This window comes from Schistocerca serialis, chromosome 4 (genome assembly GCF_023864345.2).
Source record: "Schistocerca serialis cubense isolate TAMUIC-IGC-003099 chromosome 4, iqSchSeri2.2, whole genome shotgun sequence".
Lineage (NCBI taxonomy): Eukaryota > Metazoa > Arthropoda > Insecta > Orthoptera > Acrididae > Schistocerca > Schistocerca serialis.
This window is the reverse complement of record NC_064641.1, coordinates 476,625,494-476,651,722: the sequence shown is the minus strand read 5'-3', so window position 1 is coordinate 476,651,722 and position 26,229 is coordinate 476,625,494. Positions and strand designations below refer to the sequence as shown.

Here is a 26,229-nt window from a genome sequence, read left to right as displayed (position 1 = left end):
GATGATACAGGGAAGCATGTGCGCGCTTTCGTTGCTAATGGAAACGCAGTTTTTGTGAAACAGTTTCACCCTACTTTTTCCACAGGCCAATTGACTGGTAGATTGCTGCAGGGTGGCGGGGAGGGAGGGTTCACATGCAAGTTATCTATGCCTGTGGAGACACAGTTTAGGCACAGTCTCACATAACAGTCGCGACACTCATTGCTGTAAAAGTTGTTACTGTTTCACAGATGGAGCGACACTAGCGCTCCAAGCTGCGAGTAACGTGAACATCAGACGCGTCGTAAGCATAATGTTTGTTTTGCATCCATTTCCTAGGTAATTTACGAAATATTTGAGTTATTTTCCTGCCTCCAAGGGTTTGTGTAGTATCAGAAGACATGTATGTTTCTAAAAATGATTCTAAAATAAGCGCAAGTATGGGCAAAAACCATGAACCGAGTGGCAAGCTACAACACATTTGTGAAGAAACACTTGTGACGTTGGATAGAATTGCAGCTTACCTCGTTGATATCAAAAGAATATAACCACACAGACACACGTAAGAAACACAGACATGTACCTCTACATGCAAAAGCGATCGACAGCTCATTTATCGTTCTGTAAGCCAATTGCGTTTGTCATTGTCGCCTGTTGCCACAAGTATGACCATCTTTATATTATTCTAAGTGGGACAAGCAACTGCCAAATAGTGGGTGAGATACGTTGAAAACATTATAATGAGCTGATTACATTACATTTCACGCAAAACCAAATATTCGAATAATTTTCAAACACTCTGTCAGTGAACAAAGTGCTAACAAAATAATGCCATCACACGAAGGAAGCAAGGAAAATTATGTGACTACAACGAAAGTGAATGAAACACATACCAAACATTACGATTTTGTAAGACACGAATAACTGCACTTAATCTAACCACTTCATCGTCAAAGCAGGTCTGTGTTGACGATTCACATAAGTCTGGCATTCATACATGAAGAGCTGAACTGGCTGCTTCTGTGTCATAGGACTGTTTTACAGGTTTAGATGGAATGTCGAATCTTTGTGGCAGTTTCCTCTTCAGCGTCAGTTGAGGTGGCTTATTGTTGTTGTTGTTGTTGTGGTCTTCAGTCCAGAGACTGGTTTGATGCAGCTCTCCATGCTACTCTATCCTGTGCAAGCTTCTTCATCTCCCAGTACCTACTGCAACCTACATCCTTCTGAATCTGCTTAGTGTATCCATCTCTTGGTCTCCCTCTACGATTTTACCCTCCACGCTGCCCTCCAACCGATCCCTTCTTCTGGTCAAGTTGTGCCACAAACTTCTCTTCTCCCCAAACCTATTCATACTTCCTCATTAGTTATGTGATCTACCCATCTAATCTTCAGCATTCTTCTGTAGCACCACATTTCAAAAGCTTCTATTCTCTTCTTTTCCAAACTACTTATCGTCCATGTTTCACTTCCATACATGGCTACACTCCATACAAATACTTTCAGAAATGACTTCCTGACACTTAAATCTATACTCGATGTTAAAAAATTTCTCTTCTTAAGAAACGCTTTCCTTGCCATTGCCAGTCTACATTTTATATCCTCTCTACTTCGACCATCAACAGTTATTTTGCTCCCCAAATAGCAAAACTCCTTTACTACTTTAAGTGTCTCATTTCCTAATCTAATTCCCTCAGCATCACCCGACTTAATTCGACCACATTCCATTATCCTCGTTTTGCTTTTGTTGATGTTCATCTTATATCCTCCTTTCAAGACACTGTCCATTCCATTCAACTGCTCTTCCAAGTCCTTTGCTGTCTCTGACAGAATTACAATGTCATCGGCGAACCTTGAAGTTTTTATTTCTTCTCCATGGATTTTAATACCTACTCCGAATTTTTCTTTTGTTTCCTTTACTGCTTGCTCAAAATACAGATTGAATAACATTGGGGAGAGGCTACAACCCTGTCTTACTCCCTTCCCAACCACTGCTTCCCTTTCATGTCCCTCGACTCTTATAACTGCCATCTGGTTTCTGTTCAAATTGTAAATAGCCTTTCGCTCCCTGTATTTTACCCCTGTCACCTTCAGAATTTGAAAGAGAGTATTCCAGTTAACGTTGTCAAAAGCTTTCTCTAAGTCTACAAATGCTAGAAACGTAGGTTTGCCTTTTCTTAATCTTTCTTCTAAGATAAGTCGTAAGGTTAGTATTGCCTCACGTGTTCCAGTATTTCTACGGAATCCAAACTGATCTTCCCCGAGGTTGGCTTCTACTAGTTTTTCCATTCGTCTGTAAAGAATTCGTGTTAATATTTTGCATCTGTGGCTTATTAAACTGATTGTTCGGTAATTTTCACATCTGTCAACAACTGCTTTCTTTGGGATTGGAATTATTATATTCTTCTTGGAGTCTGAGGGTGTTTCGCCTGTTTCATACATCTTGCTCACCAGATGGTAGAGTTTTGTCAGGACTGGCTCTCCCAAGGCCGTCAGTAGTTCCAATGGAATGTTGTCTATTCCAGGGGCCTTGTTTCGACTCAGGTCTTTCAGTGCTCTGTCAAACTCTTCACGCAGTATCGTATCTCCCATTTCATCTTCATCTACATCCTCTTCCATTTCCATAATATTGTCCTCAAGTACATCGCCCTTGTATAGACCCTCTATATACTCCTTCCACCTTTCTGCTTTCCCTTCTGTGCTTAGAACTGGGTTTCCATCTGAGCTCTTGATGTTCATACAAGTGGTTCTCTTATCTCCAAAGGTCTCTTTAATTTTCCTGTTGGCAGTATCTATCTTACCCCTAGTGAGATAAGTCTCTACATCCTTACATTTGTCCTCTAGCCCTGCTTAGCCATTTTGCACTTCCTGTCGATCTCATTTTTGAGACGTTTGTATTCCTTTTTGCCTGCTTCATTTACCACATTTTTATATTTTCTCCTTTCATCAATTAAATTCAATATTTCTTCTGTTACCCAAGGATTTCTACTAGCCCTCGCCTTTTTACCTACTTGATCCTCTGCTGCCTTCACTACTTCATCCCTCAAAGCTACCCATTCTTCTTCTACTGTATTTCTTTCCCCCATTCCTGTCAATTGTTCCCTTATGCTCTCCCTGAAACTCTGTACAAACTCTGGTTCTTTCAGTTTATGCAGGTCCCATCTCCTTAAATTCCCACCTTTTTGCAGTTTTTTCAGTTTTAATCAACAGGTCATAACCAATAGACTGAGGTCAGAGTCCACATCTGCCCCTGGAAATGTCTTACAATTTAAAACCTGGTTCCTAAATCTCTGTCTTACCATTATATAATCTATCTGATACCTTTTAGTATCTCCAGGGTTCTTCCATGTATACAACCTTCTTTCATGATTCTTAAACCAAGTGTTAGCTATGATTAAGTTGTGCTCTGTACAAAATTCTACCAGGCGGCTTCCTCTTTCATTTCTTGGCCCCAATCCATATTCACCTACTACGTTTCTTTCTCGCCCTTTTCCTACTACCGAATTCCAGTCACCCATGACTATTAAATTTTCATCACCCTTCATTATCTGAATAATTTCTTTTATTTCATCATACATTTCTTCAATTTCTTCGTCATCTGCAGAGCTAGTTGGCATATAAACTTGTACTACTGTAGTAGGTGTGGGCTTCGTATTTATCTTGGCCACAATAATGCGTTCACTATGCTGTTTGTAGTAGCTTACCCGCATTCCTATCTTCCTATTCATTATTAAACCTACTCCTGCATTACCTCTATTTGATTTTGTGTTTATAACGCTGTAGTCACCTGACCAGAAGTCTTGTTCCTCCTGCCACCGAACTTAACTAATTCCCACTATATCTAACTTTAACCTATCCATTTCCCTTTTTAAATTTTCTAACCTACCTGCCCGCTTAAGGGATCTGACATTCCACGCTCCGATCCATAGAACGCCAGTTTTCTTTCTCCTGATAACGACATCTTCTTGAGTAGTCCCCGCCTCGAGATCCGAATGGGGGACTATTTTACCTCCAGAATATTGTACCCAAGAGGACGCCATCATCATTTAATCATACAGTAAAGCTGCATGCCCTCGGGAAAAATTACGGCCATAGTTTCCCCTTGCTTTCAGCCGATCGCAGTACCAGCACAGCAAGGCTGTTTTGGTTAGTGTTACAATGCCAGATCAGTCAATCATCCAGACTGTTGCCCTTGCAAACTGAAAAGGCTGCTGCCCCTCTTCAGGAACCACACGTTTGTCTGGCCTCTCAACAGATACCCCTCCGTTGTGGTTGCACGTACGGTACGGCTGTCTGTATCGCTGAGGCACGCAAGCCTCCCCACCAACGGCAAGGTCCATGGTTCAAGGGGGGGGGGCTTATTTGGGATGTAAAAAAGTGTGGGTACTGTAGTCCACACGAGTTTATTACAGTCTGCTTTTGTTCGAAATGTAGCGAACACAACCTAATATTATTATAGAGGTAAACTGGGTCTTTTTTCATAAGGTCTTCTCGTCTGCTATGAACTAGCCATTTTATGCCCCTAAAACGAAACATTAATCATTAATACAAATGTAGTTTGCAAGTGAATCCTGACGATACAGTTTAGTAACAAGGTGGTAATACCTCTCAGGATCCTTAGGAAACCTAAAAAAAGAGAGCTGTGGTATCTTCTTTCTGCTGTTGCTGCAAGTTATTGCGCTACAAACGCTCCCGCTTGTAAAAACCATCGTAGAAATCAAAATAAAACCACTATTCGCTTTCACGATCGCGCCGAACTCACAGTTTAAGTTACTGGCCGCTTTGGGCGCTGCTGGCGCGGTAGGCAACAAAATCGAGGCGAAGTGTCGCGACTGTTATGTATGACTCATAGATTGTGGTTTAGGTCTGGGAGCACTGATTAGGGATGCGATCAAAGTACTTTGAAAATGTTTGCTGTCGGTAGTGTAAACAGCTCAGCCCGACTAAGATTAAAATGTTGTATTTGTGGACCATCCTGCATCTTTTCGTACAGGAAAAAGCATTTAGTACGTGTTCTGAATTTTGCTGCGCGCATAATTCGAAATTTAACTTTGATGAGATCAGGTAATTCACAGCGCAATGTAAAACAACAATGCTGTCGTCTGCCAATGTTCCTTTGTTTTTTTAGTTTCGCGTAGATTATGTAACTACAGTTATTAATTAGCACTTTGGTGCCACTATCGTGAACACTACCGTGACTTATTGAGTAATTATCACTATATCTGGACAACTGTTTTCATGTCTAAAATGCAAAAGAAAGCTTTCTGAGAAGTCAACGTCAACTATTTCCGTAGACTTGGTAAAGAAAGTTAAGCAGATGCTGAAATTTATTTCATGAGATTTGTGTGGCTAAAGCAATTATCCTCAAAAATAAGTATTGCTTAAAGCTCAGCATTGATTACTGCAGATAATTTGCAGTATATGTTGTTGTTGTTGTGGTCTTCAGTCCTGAGACTGGTTTGATGCAGCTCTCCATGCTACTCTATCCTGTGCAAGCTTTTTCATCTCCCAGTACCTACTGCAACCTACATCCTTCTGAATCTGCTTAGTGTATTCATCTCTTGGTCTCCCTCTACGATTTTTAACCTCCACGCTGCCCTCCAATACTAAATTGGTGATCCCTTGATGCCTCAGAACATGTCCTACCAACCGATCCCTTCTTCTGGTCAAGTTGTGCCACAAACTTCTCTTCTCCCCAATCCTATTCAATACTTCCTCATTAGTTATGTGATCTACCCATCTAATCTTCAGCATTCTTCTGTAGCACCGCATTTCGAAAGCTTCTATTCTCTTCTTGTCCAAACTATTTATTGTCCATGTTTCATTTCCATACATGGCTACACTCCAATACAAATACTTTCAGAAATGACTTCCTGACACTTAAATCTATACTCGATGTTAATAAATTCAGAATTTGAAAGAGAGTATTCCAGTTAACATTGTCAAAAGCTTTCTCTAAGTCTACAAATGCTAGAAATGTAGGTTTGCCTTTTCTTAATCTTTCTTCTAAGATAAGTAGTAAGGTTAGTATTGCCTCACGTGTTCCAGTATTTCTACGGAATCCAAACTGATCTTCCGCGAGGTAGGCTTCTACTAGTTTTTCCATTCGTCTGTAAAGAATTCGTGTAAGTATTTTGCAGCTGTGACTTATAAAGCGAAGAAAATATTAATCCAGTTGTCACAAATAAACTATTAATTAATATTATTTGTGATTTGCTGCAAGGCAGTTTAAAAACGTTAACACTATCAACTAAATATTTTTCCAGTAACCAATCTCGACCTCCAATCCACAGTTCAGTGTCTACATCAACGTCTTTTATATACATCCAGAATAATTAACGGAATTGTCCATTATCAGGAAGATATTCCCCAGTTTAATTTGAACTAAACTGTATCGCAAGAGACTGGACTGTCATAAATCAGTAATATTTTCTGGAATTGAGTATGCTTATGGCAAATTACATTATGCCATTTTCAGTGCCTAATCAAGTGACACAGGTTTATTTGTCCCTAAACCATTCTACAATTATATGGGATAAGTACATGAACTACAGATTCATCTGAACAATACCATACGTACAGTTGTATAAACCTAATGAAAGTACATCAAGACGACCATTCCATCTGCTTGGCTGTACACAAACACCATCTCAGCTTGTTCCAACATAAATAGTGGACCATTCTACTGCTTACAGTATGCTGTCAATCACACAGCCTGCAACACACAAGAAACACAGGGCACAATGTCAGAGGAACTTTAATTTGTCAGTGGCTTCTACTGTGGCAATGATGGCACATATTCATAGGAGCTTCCATTTCCAGTCAGGAATCCATCCCTGCAGTTTGTTGGTTTTATTAATGTTCACCTTGTATACAGTCCATCAGTTTATTAACACTGAAACTTTCTGGAAGATTAAAACTGTGTGCCAGATCAGGACTCGAATCTGAGACCTAGCTGTTTGGCGAGCAACTGCTCTACCAACTGAGCTACCCAAGCATGACTCATGACTACCCTCACAGCTTTATTTCTGCCAGTACCGTATCTCTTACCTTCCAAATCTGAAGGTAGATCAGCCTAGTCGGTAGAGCATTTATCTGCAAAAGGCAAAGGTCCAGGGTTTGAGTCCTGATCTGACACACAGTTTTAATATACAAGTAAGTTTCAGATCAATACACACTTTTCTGGAGATCGAAAATTCACCCGTTAATGTCACCCTTATTTCTTACATTTTATGACAGATTGGTGACTGTATCCAAAAGATATTGTGATGTGCATGTAAGGAAAGAAGAGTGTTGGAAAGAATAGATCTTTATCTACATTGCCACATGAGTATACTGTAAGCTAATTGTAAATATATGAGTTCATGGCACATTTTTAAGAATGTGTCTGTCTGTTGTAATAAACACCTTACCTATTTTGAATATATTTGGACTTATTTTTGAAAAAGTTTTTTCTATTTTTTTCTGTATAACATGTTTCAGCCACCACTCCCACATACAATGCTATTCTGAAGATGTGAATTCCCTAGCAAAAGTCTGAGATTGTGTGTTTCAGCCATTCTATCAGCATTTATTTGCATTAATTTTGTTTCCATTTGTAGATGGATTATTGACAGCGAAGTATTTATTAGGATTTTCAATTTTCAGGGTAATACTTTTCTCCAGTTCACCCATTTTTTGCTGCAAGCTGTGAAACAGACATGTCAGTCAAATACACACAGAGAAAGTAAGTTTGAGAAATGAATGTAAAGTGTAATAGGCCTACTGGCATTTTATCATTATTAAATAACAATATGTGAAATAGTTTTGTACACTTGGGGTAAGGATAATTCCATCTCAAGTGATCATAGGCCTCCCAATCCTTGAGCTTCAATTTTCCTAAAATTTGCTGTGGTTGTGGACCTATCCTAGAAATGAATCTGCAAAATTTAAAATCGTGAGCTTAAGTATATAAGAAACACTGGCCTTCTGTTTGGATGGCTTTTTGACAAATGGGCTTAAAAGGAACAAAGCTCAGTGTTTGAAGCTCTGTTATTACAAGACAAAAGCAAGTAGGAAACTGTTACTTTCAGGCCTTGGATAACCTTTGGCTATGAATCAGAAAAATACTGTGTGACAGGATGTAAAGCATTTTGTGAGCCCAGCAGAGAAAAATGGACTGATTGTTTTACCCTCTTTGCAGTCAGATATCTCAGGAAGGAAAAAATGCTAATGAATTATGGAAATACAGAAGTGTCCGATTCCACCCATCTGCTTTGACCCATAATGTCACAAATATGGCGGAAACGACCATACACCACGATTCCAATATGACGCCCCTGACGTCATTACATAAACGTGACAACAAACACAAAATAAATTGAAAAACCAACACACACTCGTTCCACAAAAAACCTAATGGCACTAACGAGACAATGATGGGAAATTGGGGGTTTGTGGGTGGGGACAAAGTAAATATAAACAAGTTTAGACTCACACCACCATATCAAACCACACAAAACGTCAAAAAAAACCGATAACACAAAACTCCCCAAATTCCACTAAACACAATATCCTCTGGAATCGGACACTTTCCTTGACCTATATAGCTCAACAGCAACTCCCGATACTAGAACAGCCACATCCACACATTGTAGTGGAACAGTTCCGTTGACCCCAACACACAACAAATACACTAAGAACAAGAAAAATAAAAACTTTCCACACCAAAGTTCTGGCACCGCAACCTAGGTCGGCCACCACAATCACACACAGGCACACATCCAGCCCCAAACACACACATACCCCCATACATACACACAACCACAAACCAACGAAAAAATACACAACCAAAAGAAAGACCCAACCTTCCCCCTCACCCCAAAATAAAATACCCATAAACAAAAACCAAACGCAATGTAAAAAAATCTCAATCACACACTACAACTCAACAAAAACTGCAACAAAATAGATCCTCCACAACTAAATCACAAACATACTCCCCCCTCATATACAGTACCAACAACTAAACCTACCTCCCCCCCCCCCCCCCCCCCCCCGAGCCACCCACCCACCCAAACCACCCTAACTAACCACCTTCAGTCTTGTACATCTTACTAATACCCCTTGAAAAAACAATAGCCCTCAGGGACGCTCTTCTGCCACCAGTACTCATCTAAATGAGACTGAAGGTTAGAAGAGCGCCTCTTCCCTCTCCTGACTTAACGGACCCCCACGTCCCCTCTATAGTATTCGTACAAGCCCCCGTCTCATAATTTTTAAACTCTAAACTATGGTTAACAACTAACGCCCAACCCCCTATAAGAAGAAAAAGCATCGGAAACTACAGTGGAACCCGGTTGTATAAACTCCTCAAATAACCCCACTAATTACGCCTTAGACCACACCTCCACAGCCCTAAAAACGCATTCCGAACCCCCCGCCGGTACTACAGCCCCTGACACCCAGAGACCAACCCCAGACTTACCCCTCCCATACTTCCTTTTCCCAAACTGCAACACGTCCACATCCAACCCCAATCCCAGGCCCATCCAACTTACACGTGTACTTAATAAACTCTGAACATACTTCAAGGCAAAACGAAAACCAGTCAAGCACACTCCTCTCACTCGCACCAGTCTCATGCGCGCAAAAATTTTGAGAGGATCTGTAACAAAAGTAATACGTCAACAACACAACCTCGCACATGCCCGACCTAGACTTCTCGAACCAGGAACCGCAACGTATGGAGCACCATAGGTTATTCCTATGGCACCGCCACATATAACCGTCCCTGGTCCGAGGTGCCGGAATTTTTACCAATGTCATTTCATTCCGACGGACAGCGCACGTAACCACCTCCGCAGTCAACTAAAACAGCTGTAGAAATTTGATCAGCTCCAACTGAGTCGCGCCCATCATAGCATGGAGTCGCACACTATTTTACCGGTCATATCCATGTGAAACAAGAGCAACAACAAATTAATTTACTCAAATTAACAAACGACCTACAGCAAACAGCACTACAATAACTTCACCCAAAAACACTAAATCGTTAACTCACTGAAACCAATTCCACTCCAAACACAGCCAAAACGAGAACCAGCCACAAGAATCAGTAACACCAAACTGAACCCAATACACCACACAACACGAAACCTCTAAACACACCACTAGAGGGCACCACGAACCGCAACACGACACCACCTACAAACATGCGACACTCACAAACCAAACTCCACTCCGTCATGACGTCTCACACCACAACAGCCTTATGTCACGGGTCAAAGCAGACTGGTGGCATCGGATGCTTCAGTTGACATTTACTGACAGTGTCTGAAACATGATTCTATTAGCATATCTTTCTTTTTAGCCAATTATTTTCGACTGTACTCAATTACAAACATGGCATTGAATTGAAAATTACAATAAAGTAGCCAAGTTCACGTGTAAATATTGCTAAAAGGTCATTTCACAAATTGTTCTTTCTGAAACCATTGCAAAGAGCTTAATTTTCTGCACTAGCAACACCCTGTTGGATCCAAGAGTCGGTTCGGCAAAGGGACCAAATATGAGGTTGACAAAAGTCATGTGTAAAATGTTGCAATTGCAACACAGTACAGGTTGCTGAACCCATAACTTCAAGGTATGCTAGAATCATAACCGATAGATTCTAGTTCTAGTTGCATAAGATGCTGCAATAGTCATGACGATGTGCTGTTCAGGGATCCAACATTTATTTTCTCATTTCACGCCAATAGAATGAATGAGCTGGACCAAAAGGGTGCAGGAATTTGACCAATTTTATGTTCTTCAATATCAAACCACTAGCAATTGTCATAGATGCAGGCAATGTGTTGGCCAAGAATGAGGCTTAAAATTGATGTGAAAGCCACATTGGTGTCAGTTGATTGATAAATCGAGGCCACATAAGAAGTTGTATCGCTTGAAATCCAGCTAATTTAATTGTTCTTCAAATCTGTTGGGGAACTAACCTTGAAAATGATGGAAATTTGATCACTCAGCCGTTTTAAAACTGTTTGTTGAGTCAGTTTCTGTCCCTATCCTGGTACTGACCATGTATGGTTGCGAAGTCAAGATAGGCATTATATTGTTATCAAACATTGTGCATCCTGTTATATATTGTTGTCTTAGTTTTCTGGTTTCTGCATCAAGGTTCGAAAACCTCAGTTACTCAGTATTTGTTGTGCCTGTCTGCGCCCCAGCATCTCCGCTATATGGTGAGTGGTAACTTTCCTTCTCATAATATTGTTAAAACCTCAGTTAGGTTTCTTGTCTTGGTTCCCAAAGTCCCAGTTGAGTTTCTTGCCATGGTTCCAAGCCGACATTCATGTTCGTTTCCAAGCCTGTGTTGTGTAAAATTACTATTCCATGGAATTAAATTTTTCTGCATTACTGTTCAGTATAGCTTGTGGATAATTATATTGATATCCTGTTCTAGTTGCATAAGATGCTGAAATAGTCATGATGATGTGCTGTTCAGGGATCTGACATTTATCTTATCATTTCAGGCCAATAGAATGAATGAGCTGGACCAAAAGGGTGCAGGAATTTGACCAATTTATGTTCTTCAATATCAAATTCACACGTTACTGATCCACCAGCAATTGTCGTAGATGGAGGCGATGTGTTGGCCAAGAATAAAGCTTAAAACTGATGTGAAAGCCACGTTGGTGTCAGTTGATTGATAAATCGAGGCCACATAAGTAGTTGTATTGCTTGAAACCCAGCTAATTTAATTGTTCTTCAAATCTGTTTGGGGGAAAAAATAGTGATTTCATGAGTTCCAGCTAAAGTATGACCACGTGCAAATCGTTCTACGTGTAGCTTTTTTTCATCTTCTGTTTCTTGGAATCAGTTTGCCAATCACCACTGTTGCTTACTGTGACACTGTGCATTTAGCAAGCTGTACCATCTTGTGATGGTAGCATATTGCACACGATTTTTGTTGAAGTTCAGTCTTACTTTTCGTCCCTTTTTGGAATTGACTCTAAGATACAACAAGATGTTTCTAGTGAAGAAAAGTGTGCTCTTTCCAGTGGTGCTGGAAAGAAGAACTTCTGAAGTGACCCCTTTGCAATATTTGCACCTGAACTTGGCTCACTTTCTGAAGTTTTATATTTTGCACCATGTATGATCCACAGTAAGTGTTTAGGTGTAACGATATACTGATAGTCCTGCCCCCAGGTACTGTTAATATAGATGGCAAGTTCTAGTTCTTTTGCCTTTTTGCTTCCAGAGATATCTGACTCCCAAGGAAGGCCGAAAAAATTTTAATGTTTTTCTCTGAAGGTGTTTTTTTTTTTTAGGTATTTTGATGCATTATAGTGGCTCAGAAAGTGTTTTACACATTGCCACACTGTGTTTTTCTGATTGAGGACCAAAAGTTGTATAGGATCTGAAAACAAGAAGTTCCTAGTTGCCGTTCCCTTGTATTAAAAAAGGTTCAAACATTGGGGTTTGCTCGCTTTCACCGCACTCTTGTTGGAGAACTTCTTAAACATAGGGCCAGAGTTTCCAATTTATTGGGTATTATGAGATCAAATTTTGCACGAGTTCATTTCTATGGTATATCTGTACCCACGATAAATTTGAACAAACTAGGAAGTGGAAGAGTGGGAAACTTGAAAAATGTGATCACTTAGGATGAAAAGACCTGTAAACTGAATGAGGTAGCACTATTTTAAACAGAGTGGCCATATATTTGGGAGGAGGGCGGCTCCAGCCTTCATCCAACCATCCTGATTTAGGTTTTCTGTGGTTCCTATAAATTATTTCAGGCAAGTGATGGGATCATTCCTAATATAAGGCCATGGCTGATGATGACTACCTGTCCCATCCTTGTCATTCTAGACCTCTAAGTCTATATATGTGAATTACTTTGTTTTTGTTGTTTTTAAATTGGAATATCAAGACGCATTTGGTATTCTTGTAATAGAGATCTACAGAATATAGAACTATTACTACTTCTACCACCTGCTGAAAAACAGAGCAGACGTTTTTAATTTTATTGTTAGCTTTGTGTTTTATTCCTACTTACTGTACATATTCTGTATTTCACAAATGGTGATCATTACGAGCTGTTTTTCTTCTTAAATCATAGGAATGGAGGTTTTGCAACAGGGTGGCATTACTTGCACAGTCAGTGCACACTCAGGGACAGCCCACAAACTTTCTTTCCTCATTTACTGCATTAAAATGTTTTAAACTGCTGTCTGAAACCATTTGCTGCATCATGTAAGATATTATGATCATGTGTGAACAGTATTATTTTGCCTTTTAGGACAATTTCTAATATATTTGACGAAATATGTTAGACTTAACTTGTTACCATCTCTGTGTGAGAAAATTGCTTTATTCTTTGTCAGGTATTGAATAAATTACCTCCTTCCATTGTTTGGTTTGTACTGAGAACACTGTTTAATTACCTTCACTGAAATGCTGTCTCTTCCTTCCATACTTTTTTCAGTGTATGCCTGTTTGTAATTTTTGCAATTTCATTCACATTTGTTGGGAATTGAAACAAACATTTTATTTTATTTGCAGTTTTGCACATTTGTTTTGCATATTGCCTTGAATGCAATTATTCATTTTGCTACTTGCCTCGAATGCAGTTATTTGTTTTGCTTTTTGCCTTTAATGCAATTGTCTGTGACATGACAGTAACTTCAGATTTGTTTCTTGCAGACAACACATGTTGCAGAATTAGCAGAAATCCCTAAAGAAGTTGTGGGACTTCCAGTTGTGCATCACCATGGATATGTGTGTGATTTACCAAAAGGTCACAGATTTCCTATGCCAAAGTTTCATAAAGTTTTTGAAATACTCTTGAATGATGGTATAATTTCTTTGAAGAAGCAGGCAAGTATACTGTTACCTACAATCAGATAGACAGTCATACATACCATAGTTGAGAAAGAGAATTGTAGAAAATGTTTATTCCAAAATAAGATTGTAATCATTTACAATCAAGCATTATACATTTTGATTTGGTTACAGGTAATAAATCCGAAGCAAGTATCAAGCAATATAGCATGTTGTGTTCACACAGCAGATTATGTGGACAAATTCTTTAATGGAAGAACTACTGAAGAAGAACAAAGAGTCACTGGTTTCACTTGGAGTCCAGGGCTGGCAAGCCGAGTGAAATATGAAACCGGTATGGCATTTTAAATGCATGGAAAGTTTCAGAAAACAAGTTACACTCTATAATAATAGAACAAGAAATTTACATTGATTAATACATTACAGTAAATATGTGACAGATATGCCAAATATTTTCAACATGATCACTTATCCCTTGTAAACTGGACTCTAATCATCCATTAGACTTTTTGTTTCATTGACATGATTACCCTACAATTCACAATTTAGTGTTGGTAAAGGGTTTATAGAATCACTTTCAGACTCTTTCTGTACTATTCCACTCTCGAATAACACAGTGGGAAAAAATAAACACCCAAAATTTCCATACAAGCTCTATTTTATCAAAATGGTCATTTCTGCCTACGTAGGTGAGAGTCAGCAAGATGTTCTGGAATTTGGAGGATTAAGTTGATACTAGAAATTTCATGAAAAAACCTTCCCACAATAAAAAATGCCTACACTTCAATGGTTGCCACCCTAACTTGTGTGTCATATTCCTGACACTCTCCTGCCTGTTTCCTGATAATCCAAAATGAGCTGCTGTTCTTTGAACTTTTACAATGTCCTGTGTCAGTTTTGTCTGGTAAGGATCTCATACTGTGCAGTGACACTCCAGAGGACAGACAACATGTGTGTGTGTGTGTGTGTGTGTGTGTGTGTGTGTGTGTGTGTGTGTTTTCTGCCTGTAAAATGCAATCTGTGAAGTGCCTTCCGCAAAACTTTTTCTGTGTGATGGTTCCAGTTTAAATTGTTCATAATTGTAAAACCAAGATATTTATTTGAATAGACAGCCACTAAATATGTGTGAGTTACCATATAACTACCCCCCCCCCCCCCCCAAGAACCATGGACCTTGCCATTGGTGGGAGGCTTGCTTGCCTCAGTGATACAGATAGCCGTACCGGAGGTGCAACCACAATGGAGGGGTATCTGTTGAGAGGCCAGACAAATGTGTGGTTCCTGAAGAGGGTCAGCGGCCTTTTCAGTAGTTGCAGGGGCAACAGTCTCGATGATTGACTGATCTGGCATTGTAACACTAACCAAAACAGCCTTGCTGTGCTGGCACTGCGAATGGCTGAAAGCAAGGGGAAACTACAGCCGTAATTTTTCCTGAGAGCATGCAGCTTTACTGTATGGTTAAATGATGATGGCGTCCTCTTGGGTAAAATATTCCGGAGATAAAATAGTCCCCCATTCGGATCTCCAGGCGGGCACTACTCAGGAGGATGTTGTTATCAGGAGAAAGAAAACTGGCATTCTACGGATCGGAGCGTGGAATGTCAGATCCCTTAATCGGGCAGGTAGGTTAGAAAATTTAAAAAGGGAAATGCATAGGTTAAAGTTAGATATAGTGGGAATTAGTGAAGTTCGGTGGCAGGAGGAACAAGACTTCTGGTCAGGTGAATACAGGGTTATAAATACAAAATCAAATATGGGTAATGCAGGAGTAGGTTTAATAATGAATAGGAAGATAGGAATGCGGGTAAGCTACTACAAACAGCATAGTGAACGCATTATTGTGGTCAAGATAGATACGAAGCCCACACCTACCACAGTAGTACAAGTTTATATGCCAACTAGCTCTGCAGATGACGAAGAGATTGATGAAATGTATGATGAGATAAAAGAAATTATTCAGATAGTGGAGGGAGATGAAAATTTAATAGTCATGGGTGACTGGAATTCGATGGTAGGAAAAGGGAGACAACGAAACGTAGTAGGTGAATATGGATTGGGGGGAAGAAATGAAAGAGGAAGCTGTCTGGTAGAATTTTGTACAGAGCATAACTTAATCATAGCAAACACTTGGTTCAAGAATCATGAAAGAAGGTTGTATACATGGAAGAACCCTGGAAATACTAGAAGGTATCAGATAGATTATATAATGGTAAGACAGAGATTCAGGAACCAGGTTTTAAATTGTAAGACATTTCCAGGGGCAGATGTGGACTCTGACCACAATCTATTGGTTATGAACTGTTGATTAAAATTGAAGAACCTGCAAAAAGGTGGGAATTTAAGGAGATGGGACCTGGATAAACTGAAAGAACCAGAGGTTGTAGAGAGCTTCAGGGAGAGCATTAGGGAACGATTGACAAGAATGGGGGAAAGAAATACAGAAGAAGAAGAATGGGTAGCTTTGAGGGATGAAGTAGTGAAGGCAGCAGAGGATCAAGTAGGTAAAAAGGCGAGGGCTAGTAGAAATCCTTGGGTAACAGAAGAGATATTGAATATAATTGATGAAAGGAGAAAGTATAAAAATGCAGTAAATGAAGCAGGCAAAAAGGAATACAAACGTCTCAAAAATGAGATCGACAGGAAGTGTAAAATGGCTAAGCAGGGATGGCTAGAGGACAAATGTAAGGATGTAGAGGCTTGTCTCACTAGGGGTAAGATAGATACTGCCTACAGGAAAATCAAAGAGACCTTTGGAGAAAAGAGAACCACATGCATGAATATCAGGAGCTCAGATGGAAACCCGGTTCTAAGCAAAGAAGGGAAAGCAGAAAGGTGGAAGGAGTATATAGAGGGTCTATACAAAGGCGATGTTCTTGAGGACAATATTATAGAAATGGAAGAGAATGTAAATGAAGATGAAATAGGAGATATGATTCTGCGTGAAGAGTTTTACAGAGCACTGAAAGACCTAAGTCAAAACAAGGCCCCGAGAGTAGACAACATTCCATTAGAACTACTGACAGCCTTGGGAGAGCCAGTCCTGACAAAGCTCTACCATCTAGAGCAAGATGTATGAGACAGGCAAAATACCCTCAGACTTCAAGAAGAATATAATAATTCCAATCCCAAAGAAAACAGGTGTTGACAGACGTGAAAATTACCGAACTATCAGTTTAATAAGCCACGGCTGCAAAATACTAACACAGATTCTTTACAGACGAATGGAAAAACTGGTAGAAGCCGACCTCAGGGAAGATCAGTTTGGATTCCATAGAAATGTTGGAACACGTGAGGCAATACTGACCCTACAACTTATCTTAGAAAATAGATTAAGGAAAGGCAAACCTACGTTTCTAGCATTTGTAGACTTGGAGAAAGCTTTTGACAATGTTGACTGGAATACTCTTTCAAATTCTGAAGGTGGCAGGGGTAAAATACAGGGAGCGAAAGGCTATTTACAATTTGTACAGGAACCATATAGCAGTTATAAGAGTCGATGGACATGAAAGGGAAGCAGTGGTTGGAAAGGGAGTGAGACAGGGTTGTAGCCTATCCCCGATGTTATTCAATCTGTATATTGAGCAAGCAGTAAAGGAAACAAAAGAAAAATTTGGAATTGGAATTAAAATCCATGAACAAGGTTCGCCGATGACATTGTAATTCTGTCAGAGACAGCAAAGGACCTGAAAGTGCAGCTGAATGGAATGGACAGTGTCTTGAAAGGAGGATATAAGATGAACATCTAAAAAAAGCAAAGCGAGAATAATGGAATGTAGTCGAATTAAATCGGGTGATGCTGCAGGAATTAGATTAGGAAATGAGACACTTAGAGTAGTAAAGGAGTTTTGCTATTTGGGGAGTAAAATAACTGATGATGGTTGAAGTAGAGAGGATATAAAATGTAGACTGGCAATGGCAAGGAAAGCATTTCTGAAGAAGAGAAATTTGTTAACATCGAATATAGATTTAAATGTCAGGAAGTCGTTTCTGAAAGTATTTGTGTGTGGTGTAGCCATGTATGGAAGTGAAACAAGGACGATAAATAGTTTAGATAAGAAGAGAATAGAAGCTTTCGAAATGTGGTGTTACAGAAGAATGCTGAAGAGTAGATGGGTAGATCACATAACTAATGAGGAGGTATTGAATAGAATTGGAGAGAAGAGAAATTTGTGGCACAACTTGACTAGAAGAAGGGATCGGTTGGGAGGGAATATTCTGAGGCATCAAGGGATCACCAATTTAGTATTGGAAGGCAGTTTGGAGGGTTAAAATTGTAGAGGGAGACCAAGAGATGAATACACTAAACAGATTCAGAAGGATGTTGGTTGCAGTAGGTACTGGGAGATGAAGAACCTTGCACAGGATGGAGTAGCATGGAGAGCTGCATCAAACCAGTCTCTGGACTGAAGACCACAACAACAACATACCATATAACTGAAATTTAATGCATCTTTTTGGGACATATGTGGCGGACATCACACCTTTATTGTTCAGAGTTATAGGAACTAAGTTGCCTACAGCCTAACGTTTAACCCTTTGATTGCTGGGGACGTGTAAACTCGTCATGCCTCGCTGTTCCCCTGGCGTGCCCGACATGTATACGCACGGCCTTGGGTCTTCCCTACAACACTGAGGATGTGTTTACGCGTACCGCACCACCGGCGTTCCCACCACTAGGGACGAGTTTAGGTGTGCTGAGTCACAGCTACCTGAGCTTTTCAGACGTGTATACATGCAGAGCTGTCTATCCGCCCTGCTCTTCCAGTAGCTGTTCAGTGGTCTGACTGTATAGTTCAAAAGTGCGTATATGTTTGTTGCCATGTTCCCTCTTTGCAGAATTCGACCTAGATTCTTGTATTTTTGTCAGTTTTCTTGTTTTCTACGTGAGAAATGTTACGTCACCGTGGTTGCATGGATAAAGAAATCCTGGATATGCTCACTAAGAGTGACAGTGAGTGTGAATTATCTGACGTTGCTAACAGTGATGAGTCTTGAACAGAATCTCGAAGCTGTAGTCCTCAGCCCTTAACATCAGAGGAGAGCAAGAATTACAATCACCAGTTCCTCTGAATCCAAGGAATCAGGAAGTGACAGTGAAATGGTTCGGAAAAGAGCGCGCTTAAGTGACACATTTGACTGGAAAGAAGCCGATTTCCAGCTGTTAAACCATTACTTCAATGACTCGAGTTCAGGACACAAATGTCAATTAGTTACTGACCCAAGCATTCTTTCACTTTTTGTGATATTTATGTCTCAAGAACTGTTGCAATTTATTGCAGATGAAACAAGTTGTTTTTACATTTACACCAGAGAAAATACTACAGAATCTGTGAATTCTCGACTGTCAGAGTGGAAAGACACTGGATTTGAGGAAATGTATTGTTTTGTTGCTGTTTGCCTTCTAATGGTGCAAGTTAAGAAGTTAAAATGGTTCAAATGGCTCTGAGCACTATGGGACTCAACTGCTGAGGTCATTAGTCCCCTAGAACTTAGAACTAGTTAAACCTAACTAACCTAAGGACATCACAAACATCCATGCCCGAGGCAGGATTCGAACCTGCGACCGTAGCGGTCATGCGGTTCCAGACTGCAGCGCCTTTAACCGCACGGCCACTTCGGCCGGCTTAAGAAGTTAAAATTAAGTGATTATTGGTCCAGAGATACACTTTTGAAACACACCAATTTTCAGCGAAATTGTGTCCCGAGACTGTTTTTGTCTACTTCTGAGAATGTTACACTTCAGTGATAACTCTGCGAGTACTGGAGGCGACAGTCTATTTAGAATTAGGACGATTGTTGACAAAGTTCATAAGACGTTTCGTAATTCATTTCGCCTACATCACAAGCTTTGTATAGATGAAAGTCTCTTGCCGTTCAAAGGACGATTATCTTTGAAGCAATTTATTCCAACCAAGCGAAGTAGATTCGGAATAAAGACATTTGTACTGTGTGACTGTCAGAGTGGGTATATTTTAATTTTGTTGTATATACAGACACATCAAAAGAAATTGGGATCCACAATCTGGGAAAAAGGAGTGACATAGTGGTAACTCTTATGGGACCATATTTGGAATAGGGTCATATTCTGTATGTCTATAATTGATACTCCAGCCCGGACCTGTTTTTCTGGCTTCACAACCATGGAACAGCCGCATGTGGCCTGTTCATAAGAATAGGCACAACATGCCAAAACTGCAGAAGAAATTAAAACTAGGAGTAACTGAGTTTAGGTCCACTGACCAATGTCCTTGCTATCAAGTGGTGCGATAAGAGAGGGGTGTACATGTTGACCACAAGTCACACAACACAAATGGTTGAAACAGAGAAGACTGACAGAAATACTGGCAAAAAAATAAAGAAACCACAATGTATTGTAGATTACAATTAAAGTAAGGTGCAGATAACCGTTGTGACACGTTGCTGAGCTCAGTGGGATCAGTGTGTAAGACTGTGAAATGTTATAAGAAATATTTTTTTCACATTCTGGATTTGTGCATCCTAAATGGTCATGCTCTCCATCGGTCGGTAACAGGGCAAACTGGCACTCGCAGACTTTCACCTTTCTCTCGTAAGGGAGGTAGAATGGAGAAAAGCTGGTAGGGGAAGGTGCTATGATGAGAATCCTGTGCGATTCACAGGGAGATGTTTTCCGGCTGTTATCGTGAGTGAACATTCACAGAAAAGTACGCAAATGTGCAGATGTGTGGTTTGCAGGAAACAGAAAGTGCGCCAAGAAACTAGGTATCAATGCAAAAGTTGCATCGTTCCATTATGTGTTGTACCCTGCTTCGAGACTTATCATACAAAGAAGCATTACTAATTATTGGGAACTAAGTCTGAGAAAACTTATTGACAATTCTGAATGAATTACAAAAAAAAAGGCAAAAAAAAAAATGATACAAATCTATTTTCAACTTCGCCAGTGCTGCTCCAAAGCCTGGATCGAAAAGAAGGATGGGAAATAGATGCAACAGGTGTAAAATTATTCAAACAGAGCCTGACTTCTTCATATGTAGCAGTTTACTGGCTAATGAACGGACCTGTACATTGCGCCAGTATAACAAAACCCGTATATTAATCTGTGTATGATACATTTAAATTGTTAACATGTTACATGGGCAGGTATATTCTGTTATCCTTAGTAGTACAAATGTATATCACATTCGGTCTACTTGTACAAAACATGTTTTCCATAACTGATTTAAATGCCTTTGATCAATGAGAAACAACATGCCAAAGTTAAAACTCTTCTCTCAATGAGATTTTTCTTTCTACTTTGCCTCTGTTGTTAGCCAATATTGAAAATGAAACTCATTGTTCTGGGGAGGATGGAGGGCTTAAAATTTGTTGTTTGAATGAGACTGGCTTTGAAGCATTAATAGAAAACAGTATTTGAAAAAAGAAGTATCGAATATACCCTGTTTTCATCTTTTCATAAAAATCAACATCTTTTTGACTAATTTGTAGATTATTGGAAAATAGTAGGGGAATAAAAATTTGTATTCTGTATCATTGTGCAGTCAATCTATTGCACTCTGAATTTCATTTTCATCACACGTTCACACTATCAGATATGCTAACCCGAAGTTTACATTGTTTTCGGGCCTGATTTTCGCGCCCAACTTACATTCCAGTTGTTCAGCTTGGTATGTTGTACAGAGCATAGTTTTGTAGCAAAATCGGAACAAAAATACCGCATTTGTGATGTTCTTACTAAATCTTCAATTTTGGCGTAATTCATTCAGTACTAAAAAGTGCTATGGAAATGAAACTTTATATTGAAGAACCTTGTGTTGTTAGGTTACTACACGCCAAGTTTCATGTTCGTCATAGCAGTAGTTCAGGAGATGCAAGAAGCCAAACTTTGAAATTTTTTCGGGCACCTATTTTATTTGGCTGATTTACCTACAATTTTCTGGCTCATTATGGCTCGTAAAATTATTTTTATTTTTTATCCTTAAGAGAACACGTAAAGTTGTACAAGATGGACAAATTTTATTTCTTTACAAAAATTGTTGCCCAAGATATTACAGCTCAAAGTCACCAAAAATTCATGACGCTGGCTCTGTGCAAGTCGTATTCAGCCAAGAAATATTCAGCACAGGGCGGGTTGGGCACCGCGGGCTGTTCCAGTACCAGCGACAGCTCCGAGGGACAGGCATGCAGCACAGGTAGATGGATTATGCTGCAGGCCGCGGTGCCTCAGCGCACCAAGCAGGTGGCGCGCCTCCAGCAGTCAAAGGGTTAAAAAAGTGAAGTGTGCAAATGTGTCATTACAGTGGTCATGTGTGTGATTATCTCAGTAAACAATGTTGTGCAGCTTAACCATACCGTAATTGTATTCATTGATGAATGGCAACATCACATGTAGTTTGAGGAGTCTTTTTCAGTGTAGAGTTTGGTAAACAAGGCAGTATTAACTGTGTAACAAAGGTGACCTCTCTCTCTCTCTCTCTCTCTCTCTCTCTCTCTCTCTCTCTCTCTCTCTTTTTTAAATAAAAAAAAAAGAAAGAAAGAAAAAGTATCCTCCTGTTTCATCTACAGATTCAGCAGATATCTTTTGCTTTCTTTCTTTGTATCTTTTGCTTTCTTTCTTTTTATATTTCATTTTGCTGAATTATCAGATATGCCAAGATAACTTGTAAATCTTTCTATTGATTACCAGTTTCGACAGATCTGTGCTGCTATCATCGGATCTTGTAATGCTTTTGCACAAGTTCAAAATTTTTTCAAACTTACAAGTCACATAGTAATGTTGCATCATTTTATAATAAAGGGTAGCAAGGAAGACCAGCATGTCAAACATAAAGTACCACAAATGTAAAACATACATCATTTTGAGCTGATATGCTAGTGCACTTGTTCACTCAAGAGCACAGTGGCCCCCAGCAATTGACACAATGCCAAACTTACATAACATTTTTGTATTTTGTTTCTCCATTTTTCTAATTAGCTTTTAAAGAAAAAGCACTTGTTTCTGGAAGTAAGATATTGGCTTTTTCGTATGTTATTTTTCGTCCTTGTATTCTACAATACTCGTACTTTGCTTGATATAAAGTATACTCATCTATTTAAAAGATAATCCAGAATGGGAAAGTGATTTGAGGTTCACATAATAGGAAATGAATGAAGACTGCGATGTTTTTGTGCATGCCATGTAAGAGAAATTTAAGTTCTTAGGCTTAAGCTGGCTAGCTTACGGTAGTCATTATGGTGTTAGAGATGCCCATCTACCTCCACTCCTCATTTATGTTGTTGCAGTGAGCTATGTTGGCCTACTTATTTTCATGTTCAGTTAATCACATTGGTAATATCCTACATCTCAGTTAATATATGGCCACGTACTAATCATTTATGTGAGTATTTTTAGAATATATTTACACAATCTTAATCTGTCTTCAGATATGTTTTGTTTGTGTGAACATGGCTTCTGCTATATTATCTTTTTAGAGATATCTTCTGGTATTTTTCTTAGCTTTGTTTGTAGTAACACCCAAATATTTTTACAGATGCTGATATTTTGATGCATTAGCCATGTCTGCTTCTAACTTACAGAGAGATGGTGAAAAAATATCACTTACAATGCAGAGTTTTACAGGTGGCACACTTCTGGCTGCAGCTCTAGCTCTTGAGCGTGGTCTTGCTTGTAGCACAGCGGGAGGTACTCATCATGCTTTTCCTGACAGAGGCACTGGCTTCTGCCTGATAAATGATTTGGCTGTCACTGCAAAATGGTTTCTGGATCAGCAGAGGATAGCCAGAGTGCTAATAGTAGACCTCGATGTACATCAGGTTGGTTAACTACAGCATTCAGAAACAGATTATTTTTTATGTGGGTAGTATTCAGGGAGAGAGTTGAGACCTGTTTACTCACCATTGTCTGTCAGGAGTTCAGAATCATAGTGCATTGAAAAGTGGAGCATCACGTTCTTGCTGCCAAGTAGTATTTGCATGGAGAAACTGTACATCAGTGTTCCTTTTGAACTGCTTTGGATTATTTATAACAAACTTCATGTGAGAATAAATATACTGTGAAGCAGCAATAAAGTGCCTAACTCCTTAAACATAATGTAATAGGATGGATAAAAAGGCCACTTACCAAGTAGTGGCAGGAGAAAGCATGTATAAAGGTTAAATAAATGTGCAAGCTTTTGGTGCCAGTGGCTCCTTCTGACAGAAGGGTTTAGGGGAAGGAAGAGGGATGAAGGAAAAAAGACTAGCGAGGTGTAGGAAATGGAAAGAGTTCAGGAAAGTCATCCAGGCCCAAATCAGGGGAGACTTACTAGCAGGGATGAGAAAGAAAGACTGCTTCTTTATCTTTCCTTCTCATCTCATCCAGTAAATCTCCACTGACCCAGGATTCTGAGCGACTTTTCCTAACTCTCCCCATTTCCTAAACCACACCAGTCCTTTTCTTTCTTCCCTCTTCCCCTCCCCTTCAACCGTTCTGTCAGAAGAAAGAGCCACTGGCTGTGGAAGTTTGCACATTCACTTAACCTTTATATACATTTTCTTCTGTCACCACTTGGTGAATAGATTTTTTATCCATCCAGTTAAATTATGTTTAAGGAGTTAGGCATTTTTTGATTGCTGCTTGATAGCATATTTATTCCCACATGAAGTTTGTTTTAAATAATCCACTATAGATCAAAGGGAACAATGGTGTACATAATAAGCACAATATCAGAAGGGAAAATGACATGGAGGTTCTCTTTAACATAGAAAGAAGTACACAATGCTGCAGCTAAAGTTTTTGATAACCTACACAGTGGTATAGAATGTCCGACAGAGAGCAAAGTAAAATTAAAAAACAAACTGAAAAAATTTTTCCTTGACAACTCCTTGTATTCCATGGAAGAATTTCTGTCATTCTAACGTGTAAAAGGTAGTGGATAGGAATTAAAAACTCATATCTGTATATCTAATGCTAATAATAATAAACTTATACATGATCAGCATGTAGGAATACTTACAAAATAATTTGTTATATAAATGTAAAATGATCATTCCACATCATTGTGATTTACCTTGCAATTAGATCCATGGAATGTGAAGCTAACCAACCTGGAAGTTGTTCTCCTTCCTGAAGGTTATACAGAACATGATAAATGATAAATTTAGATTCAATGATTTCATTGTTATGGTTATGTATCATTTTCATGCGCATAAAAAATTGAATTATCGACAAGCGGATAATCCAAGATACAGTAATAATAATGTGAATTAGACTAGATTGCTATTTGTCACGTGGAACAGGTGTTGAGTGGTAGACAGGCACATTTAAAAGAAAACTGTTGGATATTATTAGGCTGTTCAACAAAGTCCTTTGTGAAAAGTAGGAACACATTCATACATGTAGAGCTGAAACAAATCCACATGTCCTCTGTCACTCCAGGCATCGAGTGTCTTATCACCCGTGCATGGTGGAGCTTTTCTTGTTTTTTGCAAGGACTTACGGTACCAGAAGTAGATATCAAAGGGTACACAATTTTTGAAACTGTGTGAAATTCCTAGGCATCCAGTAATGGAAAGTCCAGGATGGAATAACAACAATATTTTCAAAAGGACAGATTGCTACTTGCCATATAGAGGACGCATCGAGTCACGAACAGGCACAATGAAAAGACTACTATACATTTTAGCTTTTGGCTGAAATGCCTTCTTCTGAAGTAGAAAACACACACACACACACACACACACACACACACACACACACACACACTACTACTACTACTACTACTGTCTCTGGCTACTGCAACCGGAGGCCAGATTGAGTTGGAACTGCACATGATGGGAGTAGCAATCCATTGGGGGTGGGGGTGGAGATGGTGGAGGGGGGGGGGTGTAAGGAGAAGGCATGGGCGGAGAGGAAGACATGTAGTGGGGTGGGGTGGGGGAAGGTGTGCCGCCAATGGGATCAAGCAGGGAGGTGTTGGGGACAGGGTAAGGCTACTAGGTGCAGTTGGGAAGTTTGATTTGGGGATGTGGGGAAGGAGGGAAGTGAGTGGAAAAGCAGAGAAGTGAGAAGGGAAAGAGGACTAGTGGATGAATTGGTGGAATGAAAGACCGTGTTGTGCTGGAGTTGGAGCAGGTAAGGGGATAGGTAGATGGAGGACAGGGACTAATGAAAGTTGAGGCCAGGGGAGGTATGGAAGTATTACAGGGAGAGTCCCACATGTGCAATTCAGACCTCTTGGTATTGACAGGAAGGATCCACATGGTGCAGGCTGTGAGGTAGTCATTGAAGTGAAGCACGTTTCGTGAGGCAGCGTGTTCAGCAATTGGGTGGTACAGCTCTCTCTTAGCCACAGTTTGTTGATGGCCCTTCATGCGGACGGACAACTTGCTTGTCACCATGCCCACATGGAAAATGACACAGTCATTGCAGCTTAGTTTGTACAGCACATACCTTTCACACGTAGTGTTGCC

General features: G+C 39.7%; 1 protein-coding gene across 3 annotated transcripts in view; it reads left to right on the top strand.

Moving 5' to 3' along the window:
• Positions 1-4,812: 4,812 nt before the first annotated feature.
• The window catches only part of LOC126475157 (uncharacterized protein SYNPCC7002_A1628-like), a 61,119-nt gene continuing 39,702 nt past the window's right edge, over positions 4,813-26,229 (top strand). Inside the window, exons 1-5 of one of the 3 annotated variants that reach the window (XM_050102779.1) lie at positions 4,840-5,040; positions 7,624-7,702; positions 13,663-13,836; positions 13,975-14,134; positions 23,399-23,592. In XM_050102779.1, coding sequence (XP_049958736.1) covers positions 13,771-13,836; positions 13,975-14,134; positions 23,399-23,592 — 420 coding nt within the window. In that variant the 5' untranslated portion in view covers positions 4,840-5,040; positions 7,624-7,702; positions 13,663-13,770. Of the gene's footprint in view, positions 5,041-7,623; positions 7,703-13,662; positions 13,837-13,974; positions 14,135-23,398; positions 23,593-26,229 lie in introns of all 3 variants that reach the window. The other 2 variants (XM_050102777.1, XM_050102778.1) reach the window with 2 other exon arrangements.